The 17,318-nt window shown below is 34.3% G+C and overlaps 1 protein-coding gene across 2 annotated transcripts in view; it reads left to right on the forward strand.

Annotated features, from left to right (window-relative positions):
• Nucleotides 1-17,318, forward strand: part of WDR36 (WD repeat domain 36) — a 52,021-nt gene that overhangs the window by 4,498 nt on the left and 30,205 nt on the right. For both annotated transcript variants that reach the window (XM_001369854.4, XM_007486597.3), the window contains exons 3-9: nt 2,780-2,880; nt 3,435-3,552; nt 7,384-7,516; nt 9,726-9,780; nt 10,756-10,888; nt 11,302-11,477; nt 13,771-13,891. In XM_001369854.4, the coding sequence (XP_001369891.1) occupies nt 2,780-2,880; nt 3,435-3,552; nt 7,384-7,516; nt 9,726-9,780; nt 10,756-10,888; nt 11,302-11,477; nt 13,771-13,891 (837 nt within the window). The remainder of the gene's footprint in view (nt 1-2,779; nt 2,881-3,434; nt 3,553-7,383; nt 7,517-9,725; nt 9,781-10,755; nt 10,889-11,301; nt 11,478-13,770; nt 13,892-17,318) is intronic.

The following is a 17,318-nucleotide window of genomic DNA, read 5'->3' on the forward strand; positions in this document are numbered from 1 at the left end:
AAAGATACTGAATTGTTTTGGTCTTGTTATGTTTTGGGGAAGTACAGTTAAAGATTTTCAAAAGGCTGTGGGTAGTATCATAATTATAGCTTAGTAGTGAAGGTATGGCAATAGACATAATGAATTATCTCAATAGATGTGATAATTGAATCCTTGTTTGCTTATCACTGAGACTAGTATAGGGCAGGGGTCACTAAATTATGGTTTGGCCCACAGGCTAAATCCAACATAGCAAAGTGGTTTTGTAATACCCAAAGATAAAAATGATTTTACTTTAAAAAATTTTATTGTATTTTTTTATTTTTATTTTATTTTATTTTGTTTTTTATAAAACCCTTACCTTCCGTTTTGGAGTCAATACTGTGTATTGGCTCCAAGGCAGAAGAGTGGTAAGATCTAGGCAATGGGGGTCAAGTGACTTGCCCAGGGTCACACAGCTAGGAAGTGTCTGAGGCCAGCTTTGAACCTAGGACCTCCCATCTCTAGGACTGACTCTTAATCCACTGAGCTATCCAGCTGCCCCCAAATTTTATTGTATTTTAAAAGGTAAAAACCTTTGTAGCTCTTGGTAGTATAAAAGCAGGCTGATTAGATTCAGTCAGTGGGTAAATGAAAAGAGAAGAGGACCTAGGACAGTCTTGGGGGACAATAGTCAGTGAGTTTGAAATGGAAGAAATAACAGAAAACTGAGAAGAGAGTAGTGGTGTCATGAAAATCCAGAGAGGAGAGAATATCCATAAAATGATTAAATGTTTAATGCTGCAGAGAAGGCAAGAATTGAGAAAAGGCCATTAAATTTGGCTTTTAGCCAAATTTGGCACTGCTAACTTTTGAGAGGGCAGTTTCAGTTGAATGGTAAGATTAGAAGTCGAATTGCAGAGGGTTTAGGAGCTAGTAAGAAGAGAGGTATCTAGTTTGGTTTGACTTTTTCAAAGATTTTCACCATAAAGGGAAAGAGATATAGAGAGATTTCTGGTAGGGTAATCAGATCAAGTGGCATGTTTGTGAGCAACTGGAGAGGTGATAGGATGAGGTAATATTGAGTGGGACCAGTCTGCTGAAGAAGCTGGGAAGGGATGGGATAGAGGTACAAATAGAAGGGTTGACTGGCTGGGAAAAGGACCTCTTTTTTTTTAATCTGATAACAGAATGAAGGATAAAATAATGGTGTCAGATTTCTGACCTGAGAGGATGGTAGAAAAGGGAGCTGTTGGCAAATGACGTCATTTTTTTTTCAATGAAATGTGAGATGATACCCTCCACCGAGGATGATTATGATGGGAGTGTTGTGAAGGCAGGAAGGTTTAGATCTCACTATGGAAGCTTTTTAAAGCTGTTTGTTAGCAAGATATTGAGGAGCATACATTCCAGTTAGCAAAGGTTCTGGGGTCAGAAGAGGATAGATTTTGGAAACTGCCAATGAGTAAGTTTGGCATCATTCCTGGCAGAATTTAAAAATGACTTATTACACAAATGGTTTATCGGCATTTATTTGAAAATTTAACCACAAAGAACCTATGGATTGCTATTGAACCAATTATTCCAAATTAATTTCTTTTCTTGACAGAGTTAACATGTTGATAAATCAGTAGAATGCCATAAATTATAATACAGCAAACATTTGTATAATGCATAATTTAAGCCACACAAAGCACTTTGTATATATCATCTCATTTGCTCTTTTTAAAAACTTTTGAGGTGAATACTACAAGTAGTTTTATCCATATTTTATGAATCAAGGAAAATGAGGTTGAGAGGTCAAATTACTGGTAAATATAATGAGGTAGCTCTGTGATTGGGCAAGTCACTTAACCCTATTTGTCTCAGTTTCTCATCTGGAAAATGAGCTGGAGAAGGAAAAGGTGAACTGCTCCAGTATTCTTGTCAAGATCCCAACTTAAAAAGTTCGACATGACTAAAAAATGAAAATGACAATGATTGGGAACATTCTTTCATTTAATTTTTAATACTTCACTTTTAAAGAAGGTTTATATCTTTTGGTCACTATAGCTTTTGACATATATTTATTAGTTCTTTTGGATGTTATATCCTAATCAAAGGTATTTTATAGAAATATTTTCCCTAGTTAACCATTACCTTATGTAATATACTTTACAAATGAATTTTATATTCTGGGGCTGTTTGGATTATGAACCCTTTAAGAGATCTAATTTCAGAGGACAGGAACCTTCCATAGGACATATAACTGTAGGCTGCATCCTATAGAATGTGAGTTTTAAAAAAATATCATTTGTAAAATTGAAAATTGCTTTTCATGTTTTTTAATATTTATATTTCTCATATGATACATATACATATATATAAATAAGCATCCATTTTTAAACATTTTGAGTTCTAACTTCCCTCCTTCTAGCCCCTTCACCCATTGAGAAGGCAAGCAATATGATACCAATTGTACATGTAAAGTGCTTTTTAGGTTTTCAATAAATAGGAAAACTATTTCATGGAAATAGTCACTCGCTAAGATGCTTTTTTTATTATGAGAAAAGCAATAGGGTTCAAGTTTTTTATTTTTCTTGTTCATTTCCCTCTTTACTCATCTTGAAACATGTTTTTGTTGTTACTGAGACTGACTTGTCATCTTACCCCATTTAATTTGGGCACCAAATTGGCTTTAGTTCTGCTGTAACTCAGACCTTAAAGCTAATGTCTCTTAGGTAGCAGTAACTGAAGGGGTGTATGCCCCCATATAACCTTGTTAGAATATTTTATTTTATATTAAGATAAAAAACATCGACTCTTGTTTATTCCCTTCTAGGCAATTCTGTACCTCAGGATATCACTTGTTTGGCAGCTGATAGGAGACTGGTTTTTGCTGCCTATGGGAATGTTTTCTCTGCATTTTCCCGAAACAAAGAGGTTTGTGTCACTTGTTTTGGAAACATACTAGTTTACCTATTTCATATGGTTAATTCTTGATTTTCATGCTAACAGAGGAAACATAATGAATTGAGTTTGTTTTTTTTCTGTCAGCCTCTCAGGAACCTTGCTGTTTTTATACCTTTGTAGACCTAGGAGGAAGTTTAAATTACCCATCTTTCTAAGGCAGATCCTATCCCCAACCAAAAATGCTATCTTGTCACTTCACTAGTTGTTTAGGATAGAGGAGAGTACCCTAGCTATTTAATTGATATAATGAGAAAACAGAAGTGGCAGTGTTGATTATCCTGATAACCCTGACAACATGGATAAGGTTCTCACTGTTTTAACTAGCTATTAGCTACTATAGGATATAAATAGGATTTTAAACCAAGGCCTTCACTTCCTGTCATTTGTTATAACTATAAAAATAATTTACTTATATAAAATATAAGTTTAAATACTGTGGTGGTTTGGATATTACTTTAATAACATTTTCAAAATGAGCTTGCCTTGCTAACTAATGGAAATAATTTGAATTTTTAATGTTATAGGTTGCACATACCTTCAAGGGTCACAATGCAGAAATTCACCTTTTACAGCCCTTTGGGGATCATGTCATCTCTATTGATATAGACAGTATCCTCATCATTTGGCATATATATTCAGAAGGTAAGAATGAACATTATGCAATTTAATGTGGGATGGGAATAATTAAATCTCTATGTAGATAATCTTTCCTGAATAAATTTCCTTAGTAAATATTATTTTATAGTAAAAGAATTATACCATCTTCTTCCATCTATTAAATTTCTGAGACCTGAGATGACAACTTTGATAGTTTGTCAATTTGATTTTCTTTTTGATGTCACTTATTTTGTATGCATATAACTTTTCTTTGGCATTCCCTAAGTTTAGTAAATTATTAGATTTTATGTTTAATTTGTGGAACAACCATGCTTGGTTTCTCATCTCTACATAGTTCTGGAATGAAAGCATTTTTTAAAGTTTACATAACTACAGATCTAGTATAGGAGTCTTTAGAAATAAATCTAGGCCATGTATATGCTACAGGGAAGTGGTAAGCAGTAAGTCCACTTCCATTAATATCTTTTCTTTGACAGTGATACCTAGGGAAAATTCCCAAAGTGAATAATAGGTGGGTCAACTTCCGAGGGTTTGAGGTTGAGGTCCAGAACATCAGAACACCTCCACCTTCCCTTAATGACTCATAGGTCCATCATCCTATAAAATTCATCTGAATTCTCTTCAAACTTCTACATTTTCACATTGTACCATCTCTTGAGGTAACAGGTTACTGAAATTTTGCTATTCATATATATGTAAACATATAAGTAAAGTTAATGCTTTAACTTGTCTTAAAATAACCTTTTTACAGGTCAGTTCTATTTCACTTGATGATCTCATCAATTCTAGTTGATTCAATATCATCTCTATGAAGATGATTCTTAGATCTTGTTATCCAGCCCTATTTCCTTCAGTCTTGAACCTCTCAAACTGGATGTTCATAAACTCAGTACATCCAAAGCAATTATTTTCTGCCCAAAACCTTCCCTCCTAACTTTCTTATTACTATCAAGGACACTACCATTTTCCCAGTCACTCAAGCTCACAACCTCAGCTCCCTTTTTTTTCACCCCTCCCCAGTGTTCATTCACTTGACTGTAAGTCCTGTTGACTGCTTTTGTAACTTGTTTTTATACAGCCTCCTTTCTCTCCTTTGACATTGCCACCACTCTGGTGCATGCCCTTACCTTACATCTTGAGTGTTGGAATAGTCTTCTGGTTTATCTCCTTTCTTCAAGTCTTCTCACTCCAGGCTGTCATGTCAGAAAAAACTTGGGAAAATTTATATGAATTGTTGGAAAGTGAAATGAACAGAACCAGGGAAACATTGTACTCAATACCAAAGATATTTTAATGGTATCAGCTCTGAAAAACTTAGCTACTTTGAATACAGTGATCCATTTAAATTCCAAAGGACTCAATTTAAAAAATGCTCTCTACCTTCAGATAGAGAACTGATGAACTCTGAGTGAAAAGTTGAAATGTTTTTTCCACTTTGTTTTTCTTGACATTTTTCATTTTTACAACATAGAAATATGGAAATGTTTGCATAAATTCACCTGTATATTGAGTATTATTAATATTGTTTGCCTCCTCAATAAGTGGAAGAAGAGCTAGAGGGAAGGAGAAAAATTGGAACTCAAGGTTACCCCATCAGTAAACTTGCATGGCACCAGGATCAAATATAAGATCCTCTAATTGGCATTCAAAGACCTTCATAATCTGATTTCTTCTTGCCTTTCCATTCTTTTTACACCTTGCTCCCATGTGCTCTGAGATCCAGTGACCCTGATGTCTCCTTGCTCTTTCCTCAAAAAGACATTTCTTCTCCAAACTTTGTACTCTTTTTTTCCCCCTTAATAAGTTTTTGTTGATGTTTTGTTTGTTTTTTACCTTACCATAATTTTCCTCATTTTCCTTTTCCCTCCTATGTGGAATGTAAAGGACATATCACTTAACAAATAGCATTTGTTTAAAGGCAAAAAAAAAGATAATGAAAAATAGATAAAAAAATTAACATGATCAATACACTTTTTAAAAATGAAAAAATATGTACAATGTGCAACACTTATGTAATAGTTAACTTTCCAGCCAGTAATGGTGGATTCTGAAGTAGCTGTTATGGTTGACAGAAAAGTGAGTATAGGGGAGTATTCAAGATGGAATAGCTGGCAGACCTGAGTGTCTGTGACCACCGGTTGCTCTCCCTAACTCACCATTTCAGGGTTGAGACAATAAAGGTATATTTCGGGAAGATGGAGGTTCTGGAGTGATGGGCCTGTGTTGGTATGCTGGAGGAAGGTTTCCCCTATTGAATAGTAATGAGGATACCCCAGGTCCTTTGGAAATACAATCCTCCCCTCTGTTCATGGACATAGCAGGGGGCCTGACTGGCACAGGGAAATGTCTGATCAGCTGCCATTAGATGATTACTTCTTCTGTATCCCCCAGGACAAAGTCTTTCCCTTTTATCTGACTGTGGTATGAAGTAAAGCTTTAATGGTTTAAGGAATCAAAAGATGTGGGGTCGGGTAGCAGATGAAAGGTGTCCCTAAATTCTTATTCCCCACGGTCCTTCTTTCTGAAAGACCCCCAAGGTCAAACCAGGAATTCTCCTTCCCTTTCCTAGTTTCTATCTTAGCCAACACCAGGGCATTAAGGAGATCAGGACAGGAATAAGGCAGGTGCTGAAGGTCTCTAGGGGGGGCCCTGGCTCAAAGGCCGTTGAGTCTGAGTCCCCTCAGGTCCTGTGGGACCTGAATCTCTCTTCTGATATTGATGAAGGTGTCAGGCAACCATGAGTCTTTTGCTGAGAAGCTCCACAGCTGGTTCTCTAATAATCTCTGGGCTGACCTTGCATGATCTCAAACAAGGCAAGACACCTTGTCACCCCAAGATCTTCGGTCCAAAAGCCCCTTCTCTCTGGAATCCCTCCCAGGTCCTCTTGGTTCTTTCCCAGGCTCCCCTGCTCTTGACTTTAAGGTACACTTTTGTCAATCAAACTCCCTTTGAACATTCCATCATCTCTTCCATTCATCCTGCCCTTACACTTATCACCTTTGACTTGGCATTTTTACTGGCAATCCCTCATGCCAGAAATTCTCTCCTTTTTATTTCTTGACTTCCTTTTGAATCTGAGCTAAAATCTTAGCTTCTCCATCCTTCTTATTTCTAGTACCTTCCCTCTATGATTATCTTCAATTTATTCTAGCCATGACTATTTGCATGTCATTTCCCCTTTTGATAGGGAGTTCCTTGAGAGCAGGGACTGGGTTTTTTTTTGTGTGTGGGTGGTCATTCTTTATATTCCTAGTTATAAGCAGAATAAATCCTTGTTAAGTTGACTTTTTTTTTTTAAACCCTTACCTTCCATTTTAAAATTAACACTATGTATTGGTTCCAAGGCAGAAGAGCCAGTAAGGGTTAGGCAATGGGAGTTAAGTGACTTGCCCAGTCACACAGCTAAGAAGTCATATTTGAACTCGGGACTAGCTCTCAATCCATTGAACTACCTGGCTGCTCCCTTGACTTGACTTTCATTAATTTAATCTGGAACAACTCAGCATCATAAGTTAATTCTTGGAGAATTCACTATAGTCTCTCCCAAATCATTTACAAAAGTATGACATCTCAGGAGGTTTCCTGCTATATTTCTATGTCTAGGAACTTTTTTCTTTTTTATGATCACTTTTCTATGTCCGTGTCATTTTTTTCTTCATTCCAGATGAGACTCCTAATAATGTTTGGTATTCATGACTTTTCTTCTAAACTATGTTTGTTTACCCCTTCATAGAATTCTTATATGTTTATAGCAAATCTGAATTTTAAAATGGACTTAATATTGAGTATATGGAAGAAATACTGAATCTTTGCTAAATCTATTTTTTGTTCCTTATACTGTCTCCCTTTTTTCAGAAAAATACCTTCAGTTGACCTTTGATAATGCTGTTTTTAAAGTTTCTACCATTTTGCATCCAAGTACCTACTTGAACAAAATTCTCCTTGGGAGTGAACAAGGAAGCCTGCAGTTATGGAATATAAAATCCAAGTAAGAATATTGTTAATTATTACAAGCCTCTTCTTATCTGCTCTTCAGCTCCACTCATTTAGCAACTAGCTTGCCTAATTAATATTTAATTGTGTTTATTTGGAAATCTAGACAGACTTATCAGTAATTTTCTAGTGAAAAATAATTTGAAACTCCTTTTTAAAAGTCCATCCAACTGACTTTGATTTATTCGTATGGTTCTACAGTCAAGTGTGAAATATTGAAGTGACTTTTATTTGGTTTGAGTGAACTTTGACTAAACTGAGGAAGAAAAATAGGACATGAATGTGAGAAATGATGGATCAGATTTGTCCACAGAAATGGTAACAGGCCTCATTGATGCAGTATTTTGAGACATTTCTGAGAACATTAAAATTTTTTATGCATATCTTTCTTATAAGTTTATTTATTGAAAACTGGTGAAAAAAGAGAAAGAAAGCATCAGTTATTTCAAGGTTCCTTGGATATCTACAAGGTTTTGCTTCTCAAAATCTTTCCCTTTAAGCCCTTTTTAATTCCAAGATAATAATAATGATTGTAAATTGTAAATTAAACATTTGATGTTTTAGCATAATGGTTTTAGGATGAGTTGTTGTAGTTAATAAATGTACACTTGTACATTGACATATCTTTTATACTAATTTTGTATGGTACATCTATTTTTTTAAAAACCCATATCTTCTTAGAATTGATACTAGCCGTAGGCAAGGCAGAAGAATGATAAGGGGTAGGCAATTAGGGTTAAGTGACTTGCCTCTAGGGTCACCTAGCTATGAAGTACCTGAGGCCAGATTTGAACCCTGAACTTCCTTTCTCTAGTCGTGACTTTCTTCCATTGAGCCACTTAGTTGCCCCTAGTACATCTATTTTTGTAGGCCTTGTCTCATGACTTCACTATTTTGAACGATTATAAGAGGTACAGAATTATATATTTTATTTTATGACACTTTCCCCCCATACCTGTGGTTTATTTAATGCTGAATTCTAGAACAGCTACATAGTTTTAACTAAGAGTTTTTTTTCCTATGGGGAAATGTAATCTGGTTTAGTGATCTACTTCATTATGTTGTTTTCATGACTATTTGGTGGCTAAAAATGGAAAACACTTAAAGTTATATTAAAAAAAGAATATTCTTTATTTCAGTACAGAGCATACAACAGTTAATATTTTGACTTTGCCCAGCTTTTAAATTTAGTAAGCTTATACTAATTCAATTCAACAAATGCATTGAGTACAGTGGTACCTTGATACACGTGCATTTTAAGTCACGAGCAATTTGAGAGATGAGCAGTCATGATTGGGGATTTTTTGCTTCAAGTTGCGAGCAGATATTTGAATCACGAGCTTCTGCCTGTGGGAGGAGCCCAAGGTAGATGAGGTAATAGTATAAGTGAGATTAAGAAAATGTTGAGTATTTGGGAAAAAAATTAAAGTTTATTGAAAAGACACAACCAGAAAAAATTGCAACTGGTCTTGTGTTGGAGCTGTATGATGACACTTGTTTCACACAGTATTGAAACGGTCTGAAAGGGATGAAGAAACAAACTTCCATGGAAAGGTTTTTGTTTAAATGACCTCTTAAGTGAAATCAAGGAAAGTGGCAAAATAGCCAAAATTCAATGAAGAAAATGATGGTAATTAAGTAAAGTAAAAAAATAGCTATTAAGTTTAGCAATAAAGTTGCATATCATAAGTAATGTATAAGGTCAATTTTGCATTTAAATGTAGCATTATGTGTGTAGGGAATAAGTTAATGTTAAGCAATAGCTCACGAAATGACAACCTTCACCAGCATCTTCACCCAACCTTGAAGATAAACAACATTTCATAAGCAAGTTTATTTTCTTACATTCTTTCTTCTTATATTATATGCATAATATGTTATATTAATATTTCTTATTATATAAAGTACATTTTTGTATTTAAAAGCATACAAAACAAAAAATTCATGTGGTTTTTTGGGGGCTGTAGTGGATTAATTTAATTTCCATTCATTTAAATGGGGAAATTCTACTTGGATACATGAGTAAATTGAATTATAAGCTTGGCCATGGAATGAATTAAACTCATGTGTCAAGGTAACACTGTACTTACTAGGTGCAAGGCACGATAATTTCTGATTTTCTGAAGAACACACTTGCATGTTTTCTAAGCATTTGATTTTTGCCCTTCGAAATTAGTTTTTAAAATAGTTTTTTCTCCATGTAGCAAACTTCTGTATACATTTCCAGGATGGAATTTTGCAGTGACAGCTCTCCAACAGGTTAGTATATTTACTATTAAGAAAGAAATTGTGTGCCTTTCTATATTTTGAACACCTCTGTGTTTGTAAAGTTTACGACAATTTCATGTGTAACTGGTTATTTTGGTGCCTATGACAGCTATAATGAAAATAATAGTGCTTTGGAAATGTAGAGTTTAAAGTAATTTGAAATTAAAAGAAAATTCCTCATGGGTAGTTATGGTTGATTTAGTTTTGCTGAACTTTTTTTTTACCTTTTAAAATCTGTTTTACAAGTGATGACTTGATGAGTTAGGGGAGATGAATGTAATTTTAAAATAAATGATACCAGTTAAATTCAGATAAAAAAAAAGAAACAATTCCTAGATGTATAAGCCTTTAAGGAAAAAATTGAGATCTGCATTGACATTTGCGAAACTGTCATTTTCCTGAGCTAAAACTTGTAGCATTATATAGTGTTGGCATTATTTTAGATAGTAACTATAAATGCTATTAATCTGCTTGAGAAGTTATTAATAGAACAAAAGTAATGACATTCAGTGTTGATTAATTGTTTGGAATCATGTGGTCTAATCATTTATCTAGCCTAATCTCACCCTGGAAATGAATGATTTTTATTCATTTTGATATATTTGGAAAAGATAATTTTTGAAGTTCTTTCTATAGTAATGACATAAATAGTGACTCAAATTTTGTAACAGACTTAATTTGTACACATTTATATCCAGGCAGACACTGTATCGTTCTTCTGTATATATATCATTTGTCAGCCTAGAGAGGAGCATTTTATAGACAAACTTACTAATTTGGGGGTAATGCTAGAATCACCTTAAGGTTCCTTTTAGCTCTCTTAACTTTCTGTTGTTTAAACATCCTCAGAAAAAGATATTATAAAATCTTTTGATAATCTGGGATAGAGAGTAACAAGATGATACTGTTAAAGCAATTATATTTTGATTTTTAAAATGGATCATTTTTTGGGGGGGTAATTTTCAGGCACCTGCAGTGGACGTCATTGCGGTTGGACTTGTGTCTGGTCAGATTATTATCCACAACATTAAATTTGATGAAACACTGATGATGTTTCGCCAAGATTGGGGTCCCATCACGTCAATTTCTTTTCGTACAGGTACATTTTTAGCCTTTTTATTTTTTATTTATTTATTTTTCGAAATTATTTTATTTTATTTTATTTGGTCATTTTCAAACATTATTCGTTGGACATTTTAGCCTTTTTAAAAAGAAGTTTTTATACAAATTTGATAATGTTGGGCTATAGAAAACTTTCTATATGAAGTTTAATCTAAATGAGTCCTCTACTATCACAGAAATTCTCAAAAGAGCAGGGATCATGGTATAATAATTATGTTATTTTTTCCAGTTTTATCATCTATCAAACATTCTTTTGCAACTTATTTTTGCTAACAGTTGAATTTTTTTGAGGAGCTAGATATTTAGTATATTTTAATTGTCTTTACAGAGCTTATAATTATAGACTACTTAACTGCATATTTTTGGTTGCTGTTTTGTTTTTAAATGTAGATGGACATCCAGTAATGGCATCTGGTAGCCCACTTGGTCATATAGGTCTCTGGGACCTAGAAGAAAGAAAACTAATCAATCAAATGAGAAATGCCCATTCTACAGCAATTGCTGGTCTGACATTCCTCCATGGAGAGCCACTTCTCATTACTAATGGTGCTGATAACGCACTGAGGGTAGGATTTCTTTTTGTGATATTCTTATAACTGACCAACACAATCTACTCTTTCTTTACTGTGTTATCTTTAATTTGAGAGAAAAGAAACAAGAAATGAGAAACTGGAACAAGAGAAATAAATAAAACAGATTTCAATTATAGTATTAGGATCCATATGATAATCCTTATTCCAGAGAATTCCAAGAAACAAGCATGATAGGAAACCCTTCAACTATTGATTATAGAGATAGCTAACACATGAGATAATAGTCAAAAAGATCTAGTAAGACAAGAGCATTGGGTTGAATCTAATAAAATTAAATTGAATGTTAAATTCAATTAAATTTTATTAATTAAAGTTTTATATTTGGGTTTAAAATTTTTTTTTTAGTTCAAGTTATAATTGGAAAGAATTTTAATTGAAAAAGATCTAGGCATTTTAGTGTATTGCAAGCTCCTACAAACCAACATTTTGATAATAGTAGCTTGGAGATAGCTAGGTGGCTCAGTTGATTGAGAGCCAGGCCTAGAGATGGGCGGTCCTGGGTTCAAATATAGCCTCAGACACATCTTAGCTATGTGACCCTAGGTTAGTTACTTAACACCCCCCCTTCCCCCGCCTAACCCTTACCCTTCTTATAAGCCTTGGAAACAATACACAGTATTGGTTCTAAAACAGAAAATGGGGGGGGGGAGTTAAAAACAAAAGAAAGTTAATGTGAATGTAGGCTGCATTCCCATTGTACTCTGGTCAGATCATGTATGAACTATTATGTACAATTCTGGGTACCAAACTTTTAAAATGACCGTGGCAGATTAGAGAACCCATCCTGAATCATTGCCTTGTTAATAGGGACCTATGTAGCTCATTGAAACTATGAGCTATGCTGTTGAGGGTTACCCAAGATGGATAGGTCATTGGAGAGAGTTCTGACAAAAGGTGATCCATTGGAGAAGAAAATGGCAATCTGTTTTAGTGTCTTTGTCAAGAAAACTTCATGGATAGTATTAAAATGATAAAAAGATATGACACTGGAAGATGAGCTCCTCAGGTCAGAAGTTTAGCATGTTGCTGGGGAAGAGTGGAGGTCAAGGAACTCTAACACTAATGAAGTGATTGGGCTAAAGCTGAAAGGAAGCTTAGCTATGAATGTGTCTGGTGACAAAAGGAGAGTGATGCTGTAAAGATAAAAGATTGCATAGGAACCTAGAATATAAGATCTATGATCAAAGAAAGATTTCTTGCAAAAAGTGGGCATGATAAAAGACAACTCAGGAACTCAACAAAAGCAAAAGCAATAAAGAAGAGATGGTGAAAATAATAGAGTATACAAGAAAGATCTTAATATCAACAATAAATATGATGGGGATGGGCTGGTTATTGATGTAGAGCCACACATCCTGGAGTGTAAAATGAAGTGGACATTAGGAAGCGTTGCTAGTAAGGCTAGTAGAGGTGATAGAATTCCAGCTGAACTATTTAAAATCCTAAAAGATGATGCTGTTATAGTGCTGTACTCAGTATACCAACAAATTTGGAAAATTCAACAGTGGCCACTGGATTGGAAAAAAATCAATTTACACCCCAATCCTAAAGGAGAGAAATGCTAAAGAATGTTCAGATTACTGAACAGTTATGCTCATTTAATATATCAGCAGGGTTATGCTTAAGATTCTACAAAGTATGCTTCAGCAATACGTGAACTGAGAATTAAAGAAGAGAAGGCGCATTTTTTTTTTTGAGACATGAGGGATATAATTGCCTTAACGCTGGTAGCTATAGGAGCCCAGGATAAATGCTCTACATCTGCCCCACTGTTATTTATGGAGTTATGTTAACTGCGGTACTCCACAATTTTCTATTAGAACAGATTCATTCCCATCTGTTCCATTTAGGTCCAGGTCCTTGGGGTCACAGTCCCAGAACCTCTTCAATGCCATTTCTTTTTTCTTTCTTTTTAAAAAAATTTTATTTAATTAGATGATTTAGAATAATTTTCCATGGTTACAAGACTCATATTCCTTCCCTCCCAATTGGAGCAATATAAGTAAGTTGCAAAGAGGAAAATACAAGTTTTATGTATTTGGAAATTCTTTCTAACAATTCAAGCTATTCCAATGAAATAGGTTTATGTAAAAGCTAGATCATTTTCAGTTATACTTTAAAGGAAATTGGATTGGACATAGAGACCTCTTTCAATTTTAGAAATTCTGTGATGATAATCTCTCCCAAAATTTTTTCAATCTCAATTTATGATATTCAGGGTTTCAGAAACTTAATATTGAGAATGCTTTGCTATTTTTGGTTGCAGATTTGGATATTTGATGGTTCTGCAGGTGAAGGTCGGATTTTGAAATTCAGAATGGGTCATAGTGCTCCTTTAACCAAAATTAGATACTATGGACAAAATGGACAACAAATTCTTAGTGCAAGTAAGAATATTTTATATTGAATAACTTAATTCTTCATTCAATTCAGTACTTCAATATATATTCCCATTTACCTTATATATACTACGTTTAAGCCTTTTGTTGATTTCAAGATTTAACAGTTCTTTTTGACCTCCTTACTGATAATTTTGACAGTTTTCTCTTCCTTAATCCTGTTTCATTTGTCTTTATCAAGATTCAGTTATTGATGCTATCTTTAGTGATTCAGATTGCACTGGAAATTGTTAGATTAACCTCTTTAAACATTACCCATACCAATGAATATTCTTTTATGACATAGTTTTTATAGTATTGGAATGAATTGTGTTTGGTAGAATTCACTTGTGAATTTATCTGGCCCTGGAATTTTTTTCTTAAAGAGTTAATTGATGACTTGTTCAATTTCTTTTTCTGAAATGGAATTATTTAATTATTCTGTTTCCTTTTCTGTTAATCTGGGGAATTTATATTTTCTTTTCTTTTCCTTTTTTAAACTCTTACCTTCCATCTTAGAATCAATACTAGGTATTGGTTCTAAGGCAGAAGAGTGGTAAGGGCTAGGCAATGGAGGTCAAGTGAGTCACACAGCTAGGAAGTGTCTGAGGCCAGATTTGAACCCAGGACCTCCTGTCTCTGGGCCTGTCTCTCAATCCACTGAGCCACCCAGCTGCCCTTGGGAATTTATATTTTAAAAGATATCCATTTATTTAGATTGTCAAACTTATTAGCATAAAATTGGGCACAATACTACCTAATAATTATCTTAATTTCTTTTTCATTGGTGGTGAAATCACCCTTTTCATCTTGGAGATTGGTTATTGAATTTCCTTCTTCTTTTTAATCAAATTAACCAATGGCTTATCTATTTTTTTGCTCCTCACCCAATAAAACCAGCTTCTTATCATATTTATTCTTTTTTTTGCCTTTAACTATAAATTTTGGTGTATTGTTTCATTGTTATCATTCTTTTTTTTTAAACATTATTTTATTTGGTCGTTTTCATACATTATTCACTGGAAACAAAGATCATTTTCTTTTCCTCCCATCCCCCCCCACCCCTTTCCCTCTCCCATAGCCAACGCATGATTCCACTGGTTATCACATGTGTTCTTGACTCGAACCCATTTCCCTGTTGTTGGAATTTGCATTAGAGTGTTCATTTAGAGTCTCTCCTCAGTCTTATCCCCTCCAACCCTGTAGTCAAGCAGTTGCTTTTCATCGGTGTTTTTACTCCCACAGTTTATCCTCTGCTTGTGGGTAGTATATTTTTTAGATCCCTGCAGATTGTTCAGGGAAATTGCCTTGATATTAATGGAGAAGTCCATCACCTTCGATTGTACCACAATGTATCAGTCTCTGTGTATAATGTTTTCCTGGTTCTGCTCCTTTCGCTCTGCATCACTTCCTGGAGGTTGTTCCAGTCTCCATGGAATTCCTCCACTTTATTATTCCTTTTAGCACAATAGTATTCCATCACCAACATATACCACAATTTGTTCAGCCATTCCCCAATTGAATGGCATCCCCTCGTTTTCCAATTTTTGGCCACCACAAAGAGCACAGCTATGAATATTTTTGTACAAGTCTTTTTGTCCATTATCTCTTTGGGGGACAAGCCCAGCAGTGCTATGGCTGGATCAAAGGGTAGACATTTCTTTTATCGCCCTTTGGGCATAGTTCCAAATTGCCCTCCAGAATGGTGGGATCAATTCACAACTCCACCAGCAATGAATTAATGTCCCCACTTTGCCGCATCCCCTCCAGCATTCATTACTTTCCATAGCTGTCATGTTAGCCAATCTTCTAGGTGTGAGGTGATACCTCAGAGTTGTTTTGATTTGCATCTCTCTGATTATAAGAGATGTAGAGCACTTTTTCATGTGCTTATTAATAGTTTTGATTTCTTTGGCTGAGAACTGCCTGTTCATGTCCCTTGCCCATTTGTCAATTGGAGAATGGCTTGATTTTTTGTACAATTGATTTAGTTCTTGTTATCATTCTTTTTAATGAAATTATTGATTATTTCTATGATTTGTTCTTTGACCCATTCATTCTTTAGGATTAGATCATTTAGTTTACAATTTGTTATTCAATTTCTTTTGTCATCCCTTTATCTACTATAATTTTTATTGCATCATAGTCTGAAAAGGATGAATTTAATATTTCTTTTGGTTGTGACTTTTTTGTGCCCTAATACATAGTCAGTTTTTGTTTGGGTGTTCTGTACTGCTGAGAAAGATTTCCCTTTTTCTTTCCATTCACTTTTCACTAGAGGTCTATCGTATCAAACTTTCTAAAATTCTTCCTAGCTTCTTTCTTGTTTATTTTTTGGTTAGACTTATTTATTTTTGAGAATGGAAAATCGAGGTCCTAGTCTACTTGTTACCTCAGTTAACTTCTTTAGAAATTTAGATGCTATAACATTTGGTGTGTATATGTTTTGTATTGATATTACTTCATTGCCAATATATTTTAAGAAAATGTAGTATATCCTTCCTTATCTCTTTTAATCATGCCTATTTTTATGTTAGCTTTGTCAGAGATTATGATTGCTACCCCCTTCTTTTTTATTTAAGCTGAATCATAATAGATTCTGCTCTAGCCTCTTTATCTTTATACTATATATGTTTCTTTCTATTTCAGATGTGTTTCTTGTAAACATTATAAAATTCTGGTTTTTAATCCAATCTGATATCTAATTATAAATTTCTGTGTTTCATTCACATTCACATTTGATTACTGTGTGTTTTCCTACATCCCATTTTCCACCAATTTATTCTTTCTCTCTCTCTCCATCTCTCTCCTCTTTCCCCACTACCTGTCCTTACAGGTATTTTGCATCTGACCCCTGCCTCTCCAAATTCTCCCTTTTATCAGTTCCACCTTCTTTTGTCTCTTCTTCTGTACCCAAATGAGTGTGTATATATATATATAACATATATATAACATATATATATATATGTATATATAACATATACATCTTTGAGTCAATTGCTTTCAGAAAATTAAAATTTTAAAAAATTTTTAAATTTTACTTGAGCCAATTCTGATGAGACTGAGGTTCAGACAATCCCCATCAGTCACTCTGACCCCCATCTTTCTCTCCATTGTAATAGTTCTTTAATGCTTCTTTTATGTGTGACAGTTTACCCCATTCTACATCTCCTTTCTCCTAGGACATTCCTCTTTTGCCTTAATTTTGTTTTTTAGGATATCATCTCATCATAGGCAATTCATACTCCCTCTGTCTCTCTCTCTCTCTCTCTCTCTTTATATATATATATATATATATATATCTATATATATATATATATCTATACTATTTCTAATTGCTCTAATAGAGTGATAAAGTTCTTAAAGGTTATAAATATAGGGGCAGCTGGGTAGCTCAGAGAGCCAGGCCTAGAGATGGGAGGTCCTAGGTTCAAAT

This window comes from Monodelphis domestica, chromosome 3 (assembly GCF_027887165.1).
Source record: "Monodelphis domestica isolate mMonDom1 chromosome 3, mMonDom1.pri, whole genome shotgun sequence".
Taxonomy (NCBI): Eukaryota; Metazoa; Chordata; class Mammalia; order Didelphimorphia; family Didelphidae; genus Monodelphis; species Monodelphis domestica.